The sequence below is a fragment of the Leptonychotes weddellii genome, chromosome 5 (genome assembly GCF_054177405.1).
Source record: "Leptonychotes weddellii isolate Sample4059 chromosome 5, ASM5417740v2, whole genome shotgun sequence".
NCBI classification, from domain to species: Eukaryota; Metazoa; Chordata; class Mammalia; order Carnivora; family Phocidae; genus Leptonychotes; species Leptonychotes weddellii.
In genome coordinates this window covers 20,707,251-20,721,677 of record NC_138373.1, presented here as the reverse complement: position 1 = coordinate 20,721,677, position 14,427 = coordinate 20,707,251, and the positions used below count along the sequence as shown (strand labels likewise).

The 14,427-nt window shown below is 34.7% G+C and overlaps 2 protein-coding genes across 2 annotated transcripts in view; both read left to right on the top strand.

Moving 5' to 3' along the window:
- Positions 1-14,427, top strand: part of LOC102748372 (phospholipid-transporting ATPase ABCA3-like) — a gene marked incomplete at its 5' end in the record, with an annotated part of 211,336 nt that overhangs the window by 32,596 nt on the left and 164,313 nt on the right. The window lies entirely within an intron of this gene.
- The window catches only part of LOC102748681 (phospholipid-transporting ATPase ABCA3-like), a 59,500-nt gene that overhangs the window by 26,238 nt on the left and 18,835 nt on the right, over positions 1-14,427 (top strand). Inside the window, exon 7 of the mRNA XM_081819182.1 lies at positions 7,418-7,513. Within this exon, the coding sequence (XP_081675308.1) occupies positions 7,418-7,513 (96 nt within the window). The remainder of the gene's footprint in view (positions 1-7,417; positions 7,514-14,427) is intronic.

Genomic DNA, 14,427 nt, shown 5'->3' with positions numbered 1-14,427 from the left:
GGTATGAGACAGGGGTCCAGCACCATTTGTTTAAAAGACTATTCATTTCCCCATTTAATTAACTTGGTACTCTTGTTGAAACCAGTTGACCTCAGAAATACGGTTTTATTTCTGAACTCTCAATTATAGTTCATTGATCTGTATGTCTGTCCTTGTTTCAGTATCACCCCCATCTTGATTAATTTAGCTTTGTAGTACATTTTGATATTGGAATTTGGCTATGTCTTGACATTTATTTTGCAATTCTTAATACATTTAAGAATTACCTTTTTGGGGGATGCCTGGGTGGCTCAGTTGATTAAGTATCTGCCTTCAACTCAGGTCATGATCCCAGGGTTCTGGGATCGAGTTCCGCATTGGGCTCCCTGCTCAGAGGGGAGCCTGCTTCTCCCTCTGTCTGCCACTCCCCCTGCTTGTGCTCTCTCTCTCTGTCTCTCTCTCTCTGGCAAATGAATAAATAAAATCTTAAAAATTAAAAAAATAAATTAAAATTTTTTTTAAAAGAATTACCTTTTTTAACACACATAAGAAAACAAACCTAGTAGGAGTTTCATTGACATTGCTTTAATTCTGTAGAAAATTTTTGAAAGATTTATTATTTTTACAATTTTGAGTTTACAATCCATGGACTTGGTACATTCCTTTGCTTATTTAGTTGTAGCCATCCATCTATTTACTTTGGTCTTCTTCATTTTTATTTAATACTAATTAATTGTTATTGCTTTAGAGGTATTATAGATAGGTAATTAGCTTTATTCCTACGTATCTTTTGATGTTCTTATAAATAGTATCACTTTTTGAAGTGTCATTTTTATTGTTTCTTGCTGATAGAAATAAAATTGAAAGAGCTCATTTTTGTATATTGAACTTGCTAAATTATTTTATTAACTTTAATAATTTATGAGTAGATATTTTTTATTTTCAATGGGTACATTCAAAGTACATTCAAAGCACCTGCTAATAAGGACACTACTTTTACTGCTTTGTTAAGGACATATAGTTTGAACTTAATCAAAGTGGTAATAGCAGACATCTAGTTTCATTCCAGTTTCAGAGAGAACATCTTCACTGACACTATGTGCCCTATTTCACACAGCTTTTATGAGCCAGAATTGAGATTCAAAGGGATCCTAGTTTCCTGATTAAGGAAGTTGATTCCCCCCTATTCTGTGTTTAGTAAACTTTTTTTTTAAATCATGAATAACTGTTCAGTTTTACTTAAGCTTCTGTTGAGATGCGCAAATGATTTTTCTTCTTTGTTTTACTGAATTACATATTCTGTCAAATTACATAAGCTGACTTTGTATAAAAAATTAAATAATAAACTGAATAATTGTACATGGAGATTATTGATCATGTTTCCTTAATAGAGGTAGAATTATTTAGGGAGAGAAATTAACAGAGTTTTTGTAGAATTGTTTCATTCTACTTAAATTTTCAAAATCATTGGCATAAATTTATTTATAATATCTCCTGATACTGTTAACATCTGTGAATTCCATAGAACTTCTCATTTTCATTTATGATATTCTGAATTTTTTCCACTTATATTTTTTCTTGATAAATCTTACCAAAGTTTATCAATTATATTAGTCTTTTCAAAAAACAAGCTTTCACATTTATTGATTGTTCCTACTGCATGTTTGTTTTTTAAATTATTAGTTTATATTCCTTATTATTTTCTTCCACATTTTCCTTTTTGGAGGATTAATTTTCTAGCATCATAAGGTGGCTTCTTAAATCGTTTATTGTCAGCCTGTCTTCTTTTCATGATTAGGATGGATCTCAGTGGGGTTTGGAAAGTTTGTATTTTTCTTGCTTAGATTCTCTGAATTCTTGCATCTTTGAGTTGATCTCTCATTACTTTTGTAAAATTATCATCTTGGGAAGGCGCCACTTCCCAGAAGAACAACTTAAAAGACAGAATTATCCCTTGGAATCTTAATGATGTGTAAAAAGAAGGAAAATATAGCAATAATGAATGGTACTACCAAAACAAAAGGTTATCAGGGAATCAGAAAACTGTATCCACATTACCACCATACCACCATTACTACCAACAGAAGGACATTTATTTTTTTTAAGATTTTATTTATTTATTTGTGTAAGAGAGCACACCTGAGCAGCACCCGTCCCCCCCCACCCCCCCAGCAGCAAGCAAAGGGAGAAGCAGGCTCCCTGCTTAACAGGGAGCCCAATGCCAAACTCTGGGATCATGACCTCAGCCAAAGGCAGATGCTTAATCAACTGAGCCACCCAGGCATCCCAGAAAGACATTTATTAAAGAAATTCTATTTCACTCGGCCAACAGAAATTCTTTCATAAGCTAAGCAACCAAGTAATCAGCCGAAACTTTTCATTGCCACTCCATAAAATTATTGTTCTGATGGTTCATGAAAATTCACAATTCACAACAGAGATAGCCAACATTCATACAAAGTTAGTATGGCAAGAAGACAAAAATAAAAATAACACATACAAGAAAATAATCTTTTAAAAATCACAGAGTTAACTTAATTAGAAATAGACATACAGTGGGCAGCATGTGGGGAGCAAATATGGCTAAACATTAACATAGTTGATACTAGGTGTAGGAGATGGTCTCTTTATTTTACTATTTACTATTTTATTATTTTATTTTTATTTATTTTATTATTTATTATTTATTTCAATTTTACTTTATATTTGAAAAAATTTTAAATGATAACATGGAGGGAAACAAGCTCCTGTAGACTATATAAAGCATGATACTATTTCTATAACATTCAAATTTAAAAATTAAACAAAATATTATTTACTTATACATAACACATATGTATTTCATATATATATTTACATTTATATGGTCCACTTGTAATTAAAATGGGAATGCAGAATACATTTCATCATAGCAGTTACCTCTGGAGGGTGGAGAAGTGAAGGAGCATATAAGTATTGTATTTTAAAATTATTTGTAAACTCTTAATTTGGAGCCTAGGTGATAGATTCCATTATAATACTATGCTTTAAATCTATACATATGCAGCATATATTCTGTATGAGTCAAATATTTTAAAAATATAATATAATTCTAAAATATGAGGAATGGAAAAGTTGAAATAATACTAGATTTGATGGTCTACCCAGGAATCTCAAAGGATCCTCTGATAAATTATTAAACTTTATATTATTAAACTTTATAAGAATATCTTGTGGTTGATTAATGCAAAATAAATGCAAACAAAACATTCACTTGCATTTCTGTACATAAACTGCAAACACTTGTAAAGTATGATTCTTAAAAATGACAAAGTCCAATGGCATAGCTGGAACAATTTCAGCAACAAAATAAGGTAATGTTGGATTTGTAACTGAAAGTATAAATTGATCATATGAATCTATTTGGATATAAATAAATGACCAAATAAAAAAATGATGGATAAGAGAAAAATCTCCAATAGAGTTCCAATCAATGTATGTAGCTATTCCAACCTCAAGGAGGTAGAGGGTAACTTCACTCTCCTTATATGTGGGATGTACATTTTGACTTCCTTCCAGAGAATATTACAGAGTATGGACAGAGAGGGAAGGGAGTAACTTTACAGCAGAGACACCTGACAAACACAACCTCAACCAAGTGATCGAGGTCACCCTGGTAGTATGTGCCTTTTGTTGTTGTTGCAATAAAAATGTCACTTTATCTCTGTGATCTTCCTCCCAAAACCCCATAATCCCATTCTAATCATAAAGAAGAAAAAAAAGAAAAAATCAGATAGATCCCTGCTGAGGGAAGTCCTACAAAATACCTGACCAGTACTCCTCAAAACTGTCAATGTCATAAAAAATAAGGAAAATCTGAGGAATTGTCACAGCTAAGAGGAACTTCAGGAAACACAACTACAAAATGTAATATAGGATTCTGGACTGGTTCACAGAACAAAAAAGAAAGAAAGGAAGGAAGGAGGAAGGAAGGAAGGAGAAAGGAAGGAAGGAAGGAAGAAAAACTACATTAAAAAAAAAGGAAACCTGAATAAATCAGGAACTTTAAAAATAAATAATAAATAAATAAATCAGGAACTTTAGTTAAGGATATTTGATATTTGTTAGTGATAATATTTATTCATTATTGTAACATGTACCATACTAATGTATGTTGTTAATAATTAGGGAAAGCATGTGCAGAGTATATGGAATTCTCCATACTGTCTTTGTAATTTTTCTGTAAATCTGAAACCATTCTAAAAGATAAACTTTTTTTAAAAGGAAGGAGAGTATATAATTTTCTTATAAGAGAAATTCTATACTTTTTATTCAACTTTCTTCTCAAGAAAGCTCAAGAAGTATCACTAATGGTCATTTTTACCTTTTTAAAGGAAAGTGTTATTTTTTGTAAGAGTATTTGCACTTTAATTTCTTCTAATTATCAATTTAAGATTTCACACTTCTGAAAGGATTTGGGGCATATTTTTCATGGCATGCAATAATTAATAGGCATATCAGTAAATATATTAATATTCATATGCTTACTTGATTAGTGTATATTATATTCATGAAATTAGTCTTCAAAATTCATTGTCGAAAAGATATTTGTGTAGCGGGATAATCACTTTTCACATTCCAAATAGTTTACCTGTCTCAATTTAGCCTAATACTTCATTTCATCCTATATTTCTTATTTATTGTTTTCTTAGTCCTTATTCATGGTGTCAATGTTCTCTATTAAGATCTCTCTCTATCTCCCTCTCTCTCTCTCTCTCTCTCTCATTCTCAGGTACCGCAAAGAATGTTTATTCTTTGGACGAGAAAATGATTGGAAAGTACATGATTATAATGAGTATCACAGGCTTTATTTGCCTTCTCTTCATTTTCTTTTTGGACACTACTTTGTGGAAGCTAAGAACATTTTTCAATCAATATATTTACTTTGGTATCTATAAGACATTCAAGAAGGTGAGTAATTAAGCATGAGCCTTAACTCCAAGCAAAATCTTAAAAAAAAAAAAGGGGGGGGAGGGGTGCCTGGGTGGCTCAGTTGGTTAAGCCTCTGCCTTGGCTTAGGTCATGATCTCAGAGTCCTGGGATCAAGCCCCTTATCGGGCTTCCTGCTAGCAGAGAGTCTATTTCTCCCTCTCCCTCTCCCTCTCGCTCTGCCTGTCCCTGGCTTGTGCTCGCGCTCTCTCTTGCTCACGGTCTCTCAAATAAATAAATAAAATCTTAAGGAACAAAAAAAGAATAACTCCAAGCAAATGGAACATTAGGCCTAAAAATCATGTATCTATACATGACTATCTCAGTTACTGGTAAAAGAAAAATCTGTGTTCACAGAAATATATTTTCTTTTTTTAAATAAAGGTTTATTTATTTATTTTAGGGAGGGAGAGAGAGTGAGCTGGGGGAATGGGGGCAGAGAGAGAGAGAATCCTGAAGCACAGTCCCTGCTGAGCGCAGAGCACAAGCCCAACAAGGGGCTGGCTCCATCTCAGGAGTCTGAGATCATGACCTGAGCTGAAACCAAGAGTGGCTGCTTAACTGAGCCACCCAGGTGCCCCAGAAATGTATTTTCTTAAATAAAATCTATTGAGGTAATTTACCTACAAAAAACTATATTTGTTTTTATTGATTACTTCAAAGAACCAAACTTTGTGTTTACTAATTTCCTTTATTGTTGACTGTTTCCTTTTTCACTGATATTTTTGGTCTTTAAAATTTTTTCTTCCTGCTGCTTGCTTTTGGGTTACTTCCCTCCTAGCTTCTTTATGGAAAGATTGAAACTACAGGTTTTAGGGCTTTCTTCTGTAATAATATAAACATTTAAAGCAAAACAGTCCTCTAGCTGTACCCTGAAAAAATTTGATTTCTTCTATTTTCAGTATCATTCAAATGTTTAAGTATTTTTTAAATTTCCTGTATGATTTCTTCTTTTGATGTATGGATTAATTAAAGGTCTGTAAATAAATTTAAAAATATTTGGGAAGTTTCTAGATATATTAATTGTTACTGATTTCTACTTTAATTCCTTTGTGGTCAAAAAACATACTCTATGGTCAATCCTTTTAAATTAATTGATAATTGCTGTATGGCTCAGCATATGATCTATCTTGGTGATATGCCATGTGCATGTGAAATAAATGTGTATTTTGTATCTGTTAGTTGTAATGTTCTACAAATATCAGTTAGGTTATGATGGTTGATAGGATTGCTTACATCACCCAATCTCTAACTGATATTTTTGTTAGATTTATCTTTCAATTGCTGAGAAAATAGTGTAAAATCTCCAATCCTAGTTATAGGTTTGTTTATTTCTCCCTTTAATTTTGTCATTTTTAAAACTATATTTTGAATCATTAAGCCAATAAACATTTACTATTATATGTTTTTCTGATTAATTGAATTATAGAGTGTCCCTGGTAATGACATATATCTCTGGTAATATTCTTTGTCTTAAAGTCTATTTCCTGTGACATTAATGTGGGACCTTCACTCTTGTACATAGTTTCTCATGGTATGCCATTTTATATACATTTATTTTCAAACTTCCGTCTTTACATTTAAAGTGGCTCCCTGTGAACAGCATGAAATTGGGTCCTGACTTTGTATCCATTCTGATAATCTCTGACTTTTCAATTTGAGCATTTAGTCCTTCATTGATAAATTTGTATTTCCATCTCCCACGTATATTATTTATCTTCTGTTTGTCCTTTCAGTTTTTTGTTTCACTCTTTTCACATTTCTGCCTGAACTTGGGTTAATTGAACATATTGGAATTCCATTTTAATTTTTCAATTCACTCTAGCAATACTTCTATATTTATCTTTAGTTGTCAATGCGGGGTTTACAAAATATATAGTTAATTTTTCATAGTCTCTTTATAGTTAATATTGTAAAATGTAGTAAATGTGAAACTGTAAACGTCCATTTCTATCCCTCATTGCTTTTAATGCTGTAGTTGGCGTATGTCTTACATCTATATATGACATTATGTTATTAACCATGAAAAATAATATATTTTGCTTTAATACACTATGTACTTCAAAGTAACCAACAGGAAAATCATTTTGTATTTACCTAGATATTTAGCATCTCTGGTGCTATTCATTCTTTCCTGAATATATGAGTTTCGTACTGCTGTGGTTTTCCTTTAGACTGAAAACTTACTTAAGGACTTACTTTAGTTAACAATTAGAGAAGAACTATGTTAGTCTTCTTTTATCTGAGAATATCTTTATTTACCTTCATTCTTGGAGTGTATTTTTGCTTTCTTTAGAAGCCTAGGTTGATAGTTGGGTTTTTTCTTGGCACTCTACGATGTCATTTCACTATCTTCTGGCTTCTTTTAATTCATATGAGAAGATACCAGTCAAATTGTTTTCTCTTGTATGTAATGCATTGCTTTTCTTTGGCTGTTTTTGAGTTTATCATTATCTTTGGTTTCCATCAGTTTGACTCTGATGTACCAAGGCATGATGCCAGCTTGGCTAAGCCAGAACCTTATTTGCCAGAATCTTCTTCCCTGTATTATTCCGATTTAGAGTTGGTAAGGAAAGAAGTGCACATGAGATTTGGAAGACAGAACTGAAGCAGACTTATTAGCCTCAGTCTTATAGCAGTGCATCGCTCTCCTTGTCCACTCCAAACTGTACTAGCAGCTGTGCATAATGCCACTAAAAAGAGTATCATCCAACATAAATCAAGCCACAGTTGTTTACTTAGGATAGATCAGGGAATGGCATTGTCATTTCCCATGATTTTATTCTTTTTTTAATATTTGTTCATTATATTGCTGTATTTGATAAAGTAATGAATATCTAACAGTTCATTTTACTGTATTTTTCCTGTACATATGTTTATATCTTACTTGTTTTTTACTAAGTTTTTAATTTTAATTCCAGTATAGTTAACATATGGTGTTATGTTAGTTTCGGGTATACAATATAGTGATTCAAAAATTCTATGCCTTACTGAGTGCTCATCATGATAAGTGTACTCTTAATCCTCTTCACCTACTTCACTTATCCCCCCATCCACCTCCCTTCTGGTAACCACCAGTTTGTTCTCTATAGTTAAGAGTCAGCTGCTTGGTTTGTCTCTTTCTCTTTTTTTCTTTGTCTTGTTTCTTAAATTCCACATATGAGTGAAATCATATGGTATTTATCTTTCTCTCACTTATTATACCTAGCATTATTCTCTCTAGCTCCATCCCTATTGTTGCAAATGGCAAGATTCCATTTTTATGACTGAGTAATACTATATATATATATATGTATCACTTCTTCTTTATCCATTCAGTGGACATTTGGACTATTTCTATAATTTGGCTATTGTAAATAATGCTACAATAAACACAGTGGTGCATGTGTCCCTTTGAACCAATGTTTTTGTATTCTTTGGGCAAATAGCCGAAGTGCAATTGCTATTTTTAGCATTTTGAGGAACCTCCATACTGTTTTCCACAGTGGCTGTGCCAGTTTCCATTCCCACCATACAGTGGTGCTTTTTCTCCACATGCTAGCCAACAGCTGTTGTTTCTTGTGCTGTTGATTTTAGCCATTCTGACAGGTGTGAGGTGATATCTCATTGTGGTTTTGATTTGCATTTCCCTGATGATGAGTGATGTTAAGCATCTCTTCATGTGTCTGTTAGCCATCTGGATGTCTTCTTCAGAAAAATGTCTGTTCCGTGTCTTCTGCCCATTTTGTAATTGGATTATCTGTTTTTTGGGTGTTGAGTTGTGTAAGTTCTTTACATATTTTGGATACTAACCCTTTATTGTATATGTCATTTGCAAAGATCTTCTCCCATTCAGTAGGTTGTCTTTTAGTTTTGATTGTTTCCTTCACTATGCAGAAGCTTTTTATTTTGATGTAGTCCCAATAGTTTATTTTTGCTTTTGTTTCTCTTGCCTCAGAAAACGTATCTCGAGAAAAGTTGCTATGGCTGATATCAAAGAGGTCACTACTGTGTTCTCTTTTAGAATTTTAATGGTTTCAGGTCTCACATTTAGGTCTTTAACCCATTTCAAATTTATTTTTGTGTGTACAGTGAAAGAAAGTGGCCCAGTTTCTTTCTTTTGCATATTGCTTTCCAGTTTTCCCAGCACCATTTGTTGAAGAGACTGTCCTTTTCCCATTCGATATTCTTTCCTGCTTTGTCAAAGATTAATTGACCATATAACTGTGGGTTGATTTTGTATCCTGCAACTTTATTAACTCATGTATCAGTTCTAGCAGTTTTTTGGTGGAGTCTTTCGGGTTTTCTATGTGGTATCATGTCATCTGCAAATAGTGAAAGTTTCTTCCTAACCAATTTGAATGCCTTTTATTGATTCTTGTTATCTGATTGCTGTAGCTAGGACTTCCAGCACTATGTTGAATAAAAGTGGTGAGAGTGGACATCCTTGCCTGTAGTTGTCTTTTTTTAGTGGCATCTGTATCTGGTTTTGGTATCAGGATAATGCTGGTCTCATAAAATGAATTTGGAACTTTTTCTTCTTTTTCTATTTTCTGGAAAAGTTTGAGAAGAATAGGTATTAATTCTTCTTAAATGTTTGGTAGAGGGGCACCTGGGTGGCTCGGTCATTAAGCATCTGCCTTTGGCTCAGGTCATGATCCCAGGGTCCTGGGATCGAGCCCCACATCGGGCTCCCTGCTGGGCGGGAAGCCTGTTTCTCCCTCTCCCACTCCCCCTGCTTGTGTTCCCTCTCTCACTGTGTCTCTCTCTGTCAAATAAATAAATAAAATCTTAAAAAAAAAAAAAATCTCGTGCTAGCCTTGTGGGTTTTCCCTTGCAAGTTACGGTTTCCTTTTGTCTTCCTGATTTTACATTTTTTTGTTTTCACTATATTTTGACAATCTAAGTATAGTATGTCTTGCTATGGGTCTGCTTCTCTGTGCCTCCTGCATCTGGATATCTTTTTCCTTCCTCAGATAGGGATATTTTTAACTATTATTTCTTCACATAAATTTTCTGCCCCCTTTTCTATCTTTTTCTTCTGGAACTACTATAATATGAATGTTATTACATTTGATGGAGTCACTGAGTTCCCTAAGTCTGTTCTTATTTTGCATTATTCTTTTATCTCTCTTTTGTTCAGTTTGATTACTTTCCATTACTCTGTCTTCTAGGTCATTAATTCATTCCTCTGCTTCTTCCATCCTGCCTTTCATTCCATCAAGCATGCTTCTCATTTTGTTTATTGAGCCCTTTATCTATGCTATGTTATTTCTTATCTCTATGATAAGGGTCTCACTCATATCTTTCACTCTTTTCTTAAGTCCAGTGAGTATCCTTATGATCACTGCTTTAAATTCTGTATTAGGCATGTTACTTATATCTGTTTCTTTTAGATCTCAGGCCATGGCCTTGTCCCGTTCTTTCATTGGGGATAAATTTCTCAGCCAGCTCTTTCTTCTGCTCTTAAAAGTAGTGACTTTATGAAGAAGAGGTCCTGTACTGCCCTGCAGTGCAATGTCCCCTGCTCAGCAGAACCTGACACTTTAGGAGAGTATCCTTTGTGTTGCTTTTACCCTGCTGTTGTCTCTGAGTCACTTATCATTTCAGTGCAGTCATCTGCACTCACTGCCTGTTGTGGGCTGTGCTCACTCTCTGTGGTATTAGTGGGATCCAGGCAAGCCAGCTTTTTTTTTTTTTTTTAAGATTTTATTTATTTATTTGAGAGAGAGAGAATGAGAGAGAGCACATGAGAGGGGGGAGGGTCAGAGGGAGAAGCAGACTCCCTGCCGAGCAGGGAGCCCGATGCGGGACTCGATCCAGGGACTCCAGGATCATGACCTGAGCTGAAGGCAGTCGCTTAACCAACTGAGCCACCCAGGCGCCCAAGGCAGGCCAGCTTTAAGGGGGCGTGCCTGCCAGGGAATGTGGGAGTGAGGCAGGGGTGTGAGCAAAATTTGAGCTGGGCTACTAATCCTATACCAGATCCCCTAAAGCACTGTGACAGCTGAGGGCTCTAGACCATGGCAGCTGGTGGGGGAGGCTGAGCCAGCAATGGCTGGACACAGTTGGGGCTAGTGCATGAAGGTGGCTCAGAGAGTATAGCTCAGTGCCAAGTTGGATGTGCACAGTGCAGTGCCACACTTGTGCACCAGGCAGCTGTGTAGGGGCACACGTGTTAACAAAATTTGCCCTGAGCCCAGAGCCAAGGCTAGCAGACTCCGAGTCAGTGAGTCCTCAGGAGAACTCATGGGCTTAGTGCAGTGCCAGCCCATTAGGTAGCAAATGTCTGTTCAGCACCACCTCCTGCAAATAGCTTTGTGTTTATGCTGGCGGCTGGGGGAGGAAAATGGAATGTGCCAGCTCCCTTGTTTTCAGAGAAGTCTTCCAACACACTCTGAAATCAGTATGCATAGATCTGTCTCTTTTAAAAACTCATGGAATGCAGCCCCTCTGGTTTTTAAAGCCAAATATTATGGGGATTAGTCTTCCTTGTTTAAGCTCCCTGGTGCAAGGGCCTGTTTCATTGCTCATGCATAGCTCCCTCCCTCGTATGGGCAGCCTCCCTCTACCTTTCTGACCTTTGTAAACTTTCAGATGCAGCTTCTTTACATTTAGCTGTGGAGTTTGTTCTGCCAATCTTCAGATTGCTCTCCTGTTTATTTACTTGGATGTGGATGATACCTAGTTATAAACAGGGGATGGGGAGAGCTCAGGCTCCTCCTACTCCACCATCTTCCCAAGCTCTGTCCTATACCACTTCTTTATCCATTAATCATCTATTAATGGACACTTGGGCTGCTTCCATAATTTGGCTATTGTAATAAAGCTGCTATAAACATAGGGGTGCATGTATGCCTTTGAATTAGTGTTTTTGCATTTTGGGGTTATATACCAGTAGTGAAATTGCTGGATATAATGTAGTTCTATTTTTAACTTTTTGAGGAACCTCCATACTGATTTCCAGAGTGGCTGCACCAGTTTCCATTCCCACCAACAGTGCACCAGGATTCCTTTTTCTCCACATCCTCACCAACACTCATTGTTTCTTGTGTTGTTGATTTTAGCCATCCTGACAGGTGTGAGGTGGTATCTCATTGTAGTTTTGATTTGCATTTCCCTGATGATGAGTGATGTTGAGCATCTTTTCATGTGTCGGTTGGCCATCTGGATGTCTTCTTTCAAAAATGTCTGTTCATGTCTTCTGCTCATTTTGTAATTGGATTATTTGTTTTTTGGGTGTTGAGTTGTGTAAGTTCTTTATATATTTTGGATGCTAACCCTTTATTGAATATGTCATTTGCAAATATCTTCTCCCATTTCATAGGTTGCCTTTTAGTTTTGTTGATTGTTTCCTTCACTGTACAGAAGCTTTTTGTTTTGATTTAGTCCCAAGAGTTAAATATTTTTACTTTTATTTCTCTTGTCTCAGGAGACATATCTAGAAAAATCTTGCTGTGGCCAATGTCAAAGAAATTAATGCCTATGTTCTCTTCCAGGAATTTTATGCTTTCAGGTCTCACATTTAGATCTGTGATCCATTTTATATTTATTTTTATGTATGGTATGAGAAAGTGGTCCAGTTTCATTCTTTTGCATGTTTGCTCTGCAGTTTTCCCTACACCATTTGTTGAAGAGACTGTCTTTTTCCCATTGTATATTCTTTCCTCCTTTGTTGAAGATTCATTGACCATATAACTGTGGCTTTATTTCTGGGTTTTCTGTTCTGTTCTATTGATCTATGTGTCTGTTATTGTTCCAGTACCATATTGTTTTGATTAGTACAGCTTTGTAATATAACTTGAAGTCTGGAATTGTGATATCCTGTCTTGTTTCATTTCATTTTTAAGGTTCTTTTGACTACTTAGAGTCTCTGTGGTTACATACAAATATTGGGATTTGTTCTAGTTCTCTGAAAAAATCTGTTGGTACTTTGATAGGGATTGCATTAAATGTGTAGATTGCTTTGGGTACAATAGACAGTTTAACAATATTTGTCCTTCCAATTAATGAGCACAGAATGTCTTTCCATTTTTTTGTGTCATCTTTAATTCTTTCATCAGTGTTTTATAGTTTTCAGAGTGCAGATCTCCCATGATTCAATTCTTACAACATTTATAATTCTTAGAGTTGCAGTTAAATAGCATGGGTGTTTTTTCCAATTTCTGTTTACCAATAAGATTATATTTTAGGGGCGCCTTGGTGGCTCAGTCAGTTAAGCATCCAACTCTTGATTATGGCTCAGGTCATGGTCCCAGTGTCGTGGGATCGAGCCCCGTGTTGGGCTCTGCACTCAGTGCAGAGTCTGCTTGTCCCTCTCTCTTTGCTCCTCCTCCTAGTCCCTCTCTCTCTCTAAAGTAAATAAATAAAATCTTTAAAAAAAAAAAAGATTATATTTTGACCAATGCCCTAACCTTGTGTTAGCATTTGGCACTCTTTATGAGTTTGTGAAAACAAAGGAGTAATTCTAGTCATATTTTAAAATTGAGAATTTTTAACTGAGAGGTAATTTTTTACTTTAATTTTAATAAAATTAAAAGTGGTAAAGATGAATCCTAGCTTGGGGTGTCTTACACAGACTGTCAGAGTCTCAGCAACTTCCCAACTCCTCATCTCTTCAGAACTTATTTTTTTTCTTGTCTGGATGGCAATATGTTGGGGGGTTTTTTCTCCTTTGCCCATAAGTTTTTGTAACTTCACCAACATATATCATAGTATGTATTTCAATATTCTTTTTCTTGGGACGTGATTTCTTTAATTTCAAAGTTAGTCATCTAAGTTTTACCATCTTTGAATTTTTACAGATATTTATAGGTGTGAAACCATTACAGTCTCATCATAATCAAAATATAGAATATTTCCCTCATATCAGAAGTTTTCCTTTGCAAGGAGCTCTTAGGTTTACTCAGTATTCGTCTGAGGTTCAGAGTATCTGTGGTAATGTCCCATTATTCATTCTTCATATTGGTAATTTGTTTATTTTTTTACTGATCTGTTAAACTAAAGGTTATTGAATTTTGTAGATATTTTAAATAACCCACTTTTGGTTGCATTGATTTTTTTTCTTCTATGATTTGTATTTCCAATAACACTGAGTTCACTCTTGTCATTATTATATCTTTCTGCTTATTAGGGATTTACTTGTATTATTTGACTTTTATTTCTAGTTTCTTCTGGTAGAAGTTTGGACCACTGAGACTTTATTCTTTTTTCAAAACTTTATTCTTTTTAATATAAATATTTAATGATATAAATCTCTCTAATCACTGCTTTAGCTGCATCTCACAGATTTTGAAATATCATGTTTTCATTTCATTCTCTTCAAAACCTATTCTAATATCTTTCATGATTCCTTTTTTGATGCATGAGTTATTTGTAAAGAGTGTTGTTTAATTTCTAAATATTTCAGAATTTTATAGATATTGTTCTGCTGTTGATTTCTAATTTTCTTATTATTGCTGGAGTACATATTCTTCTGTCTTCATAAATTTATGAAGTTGT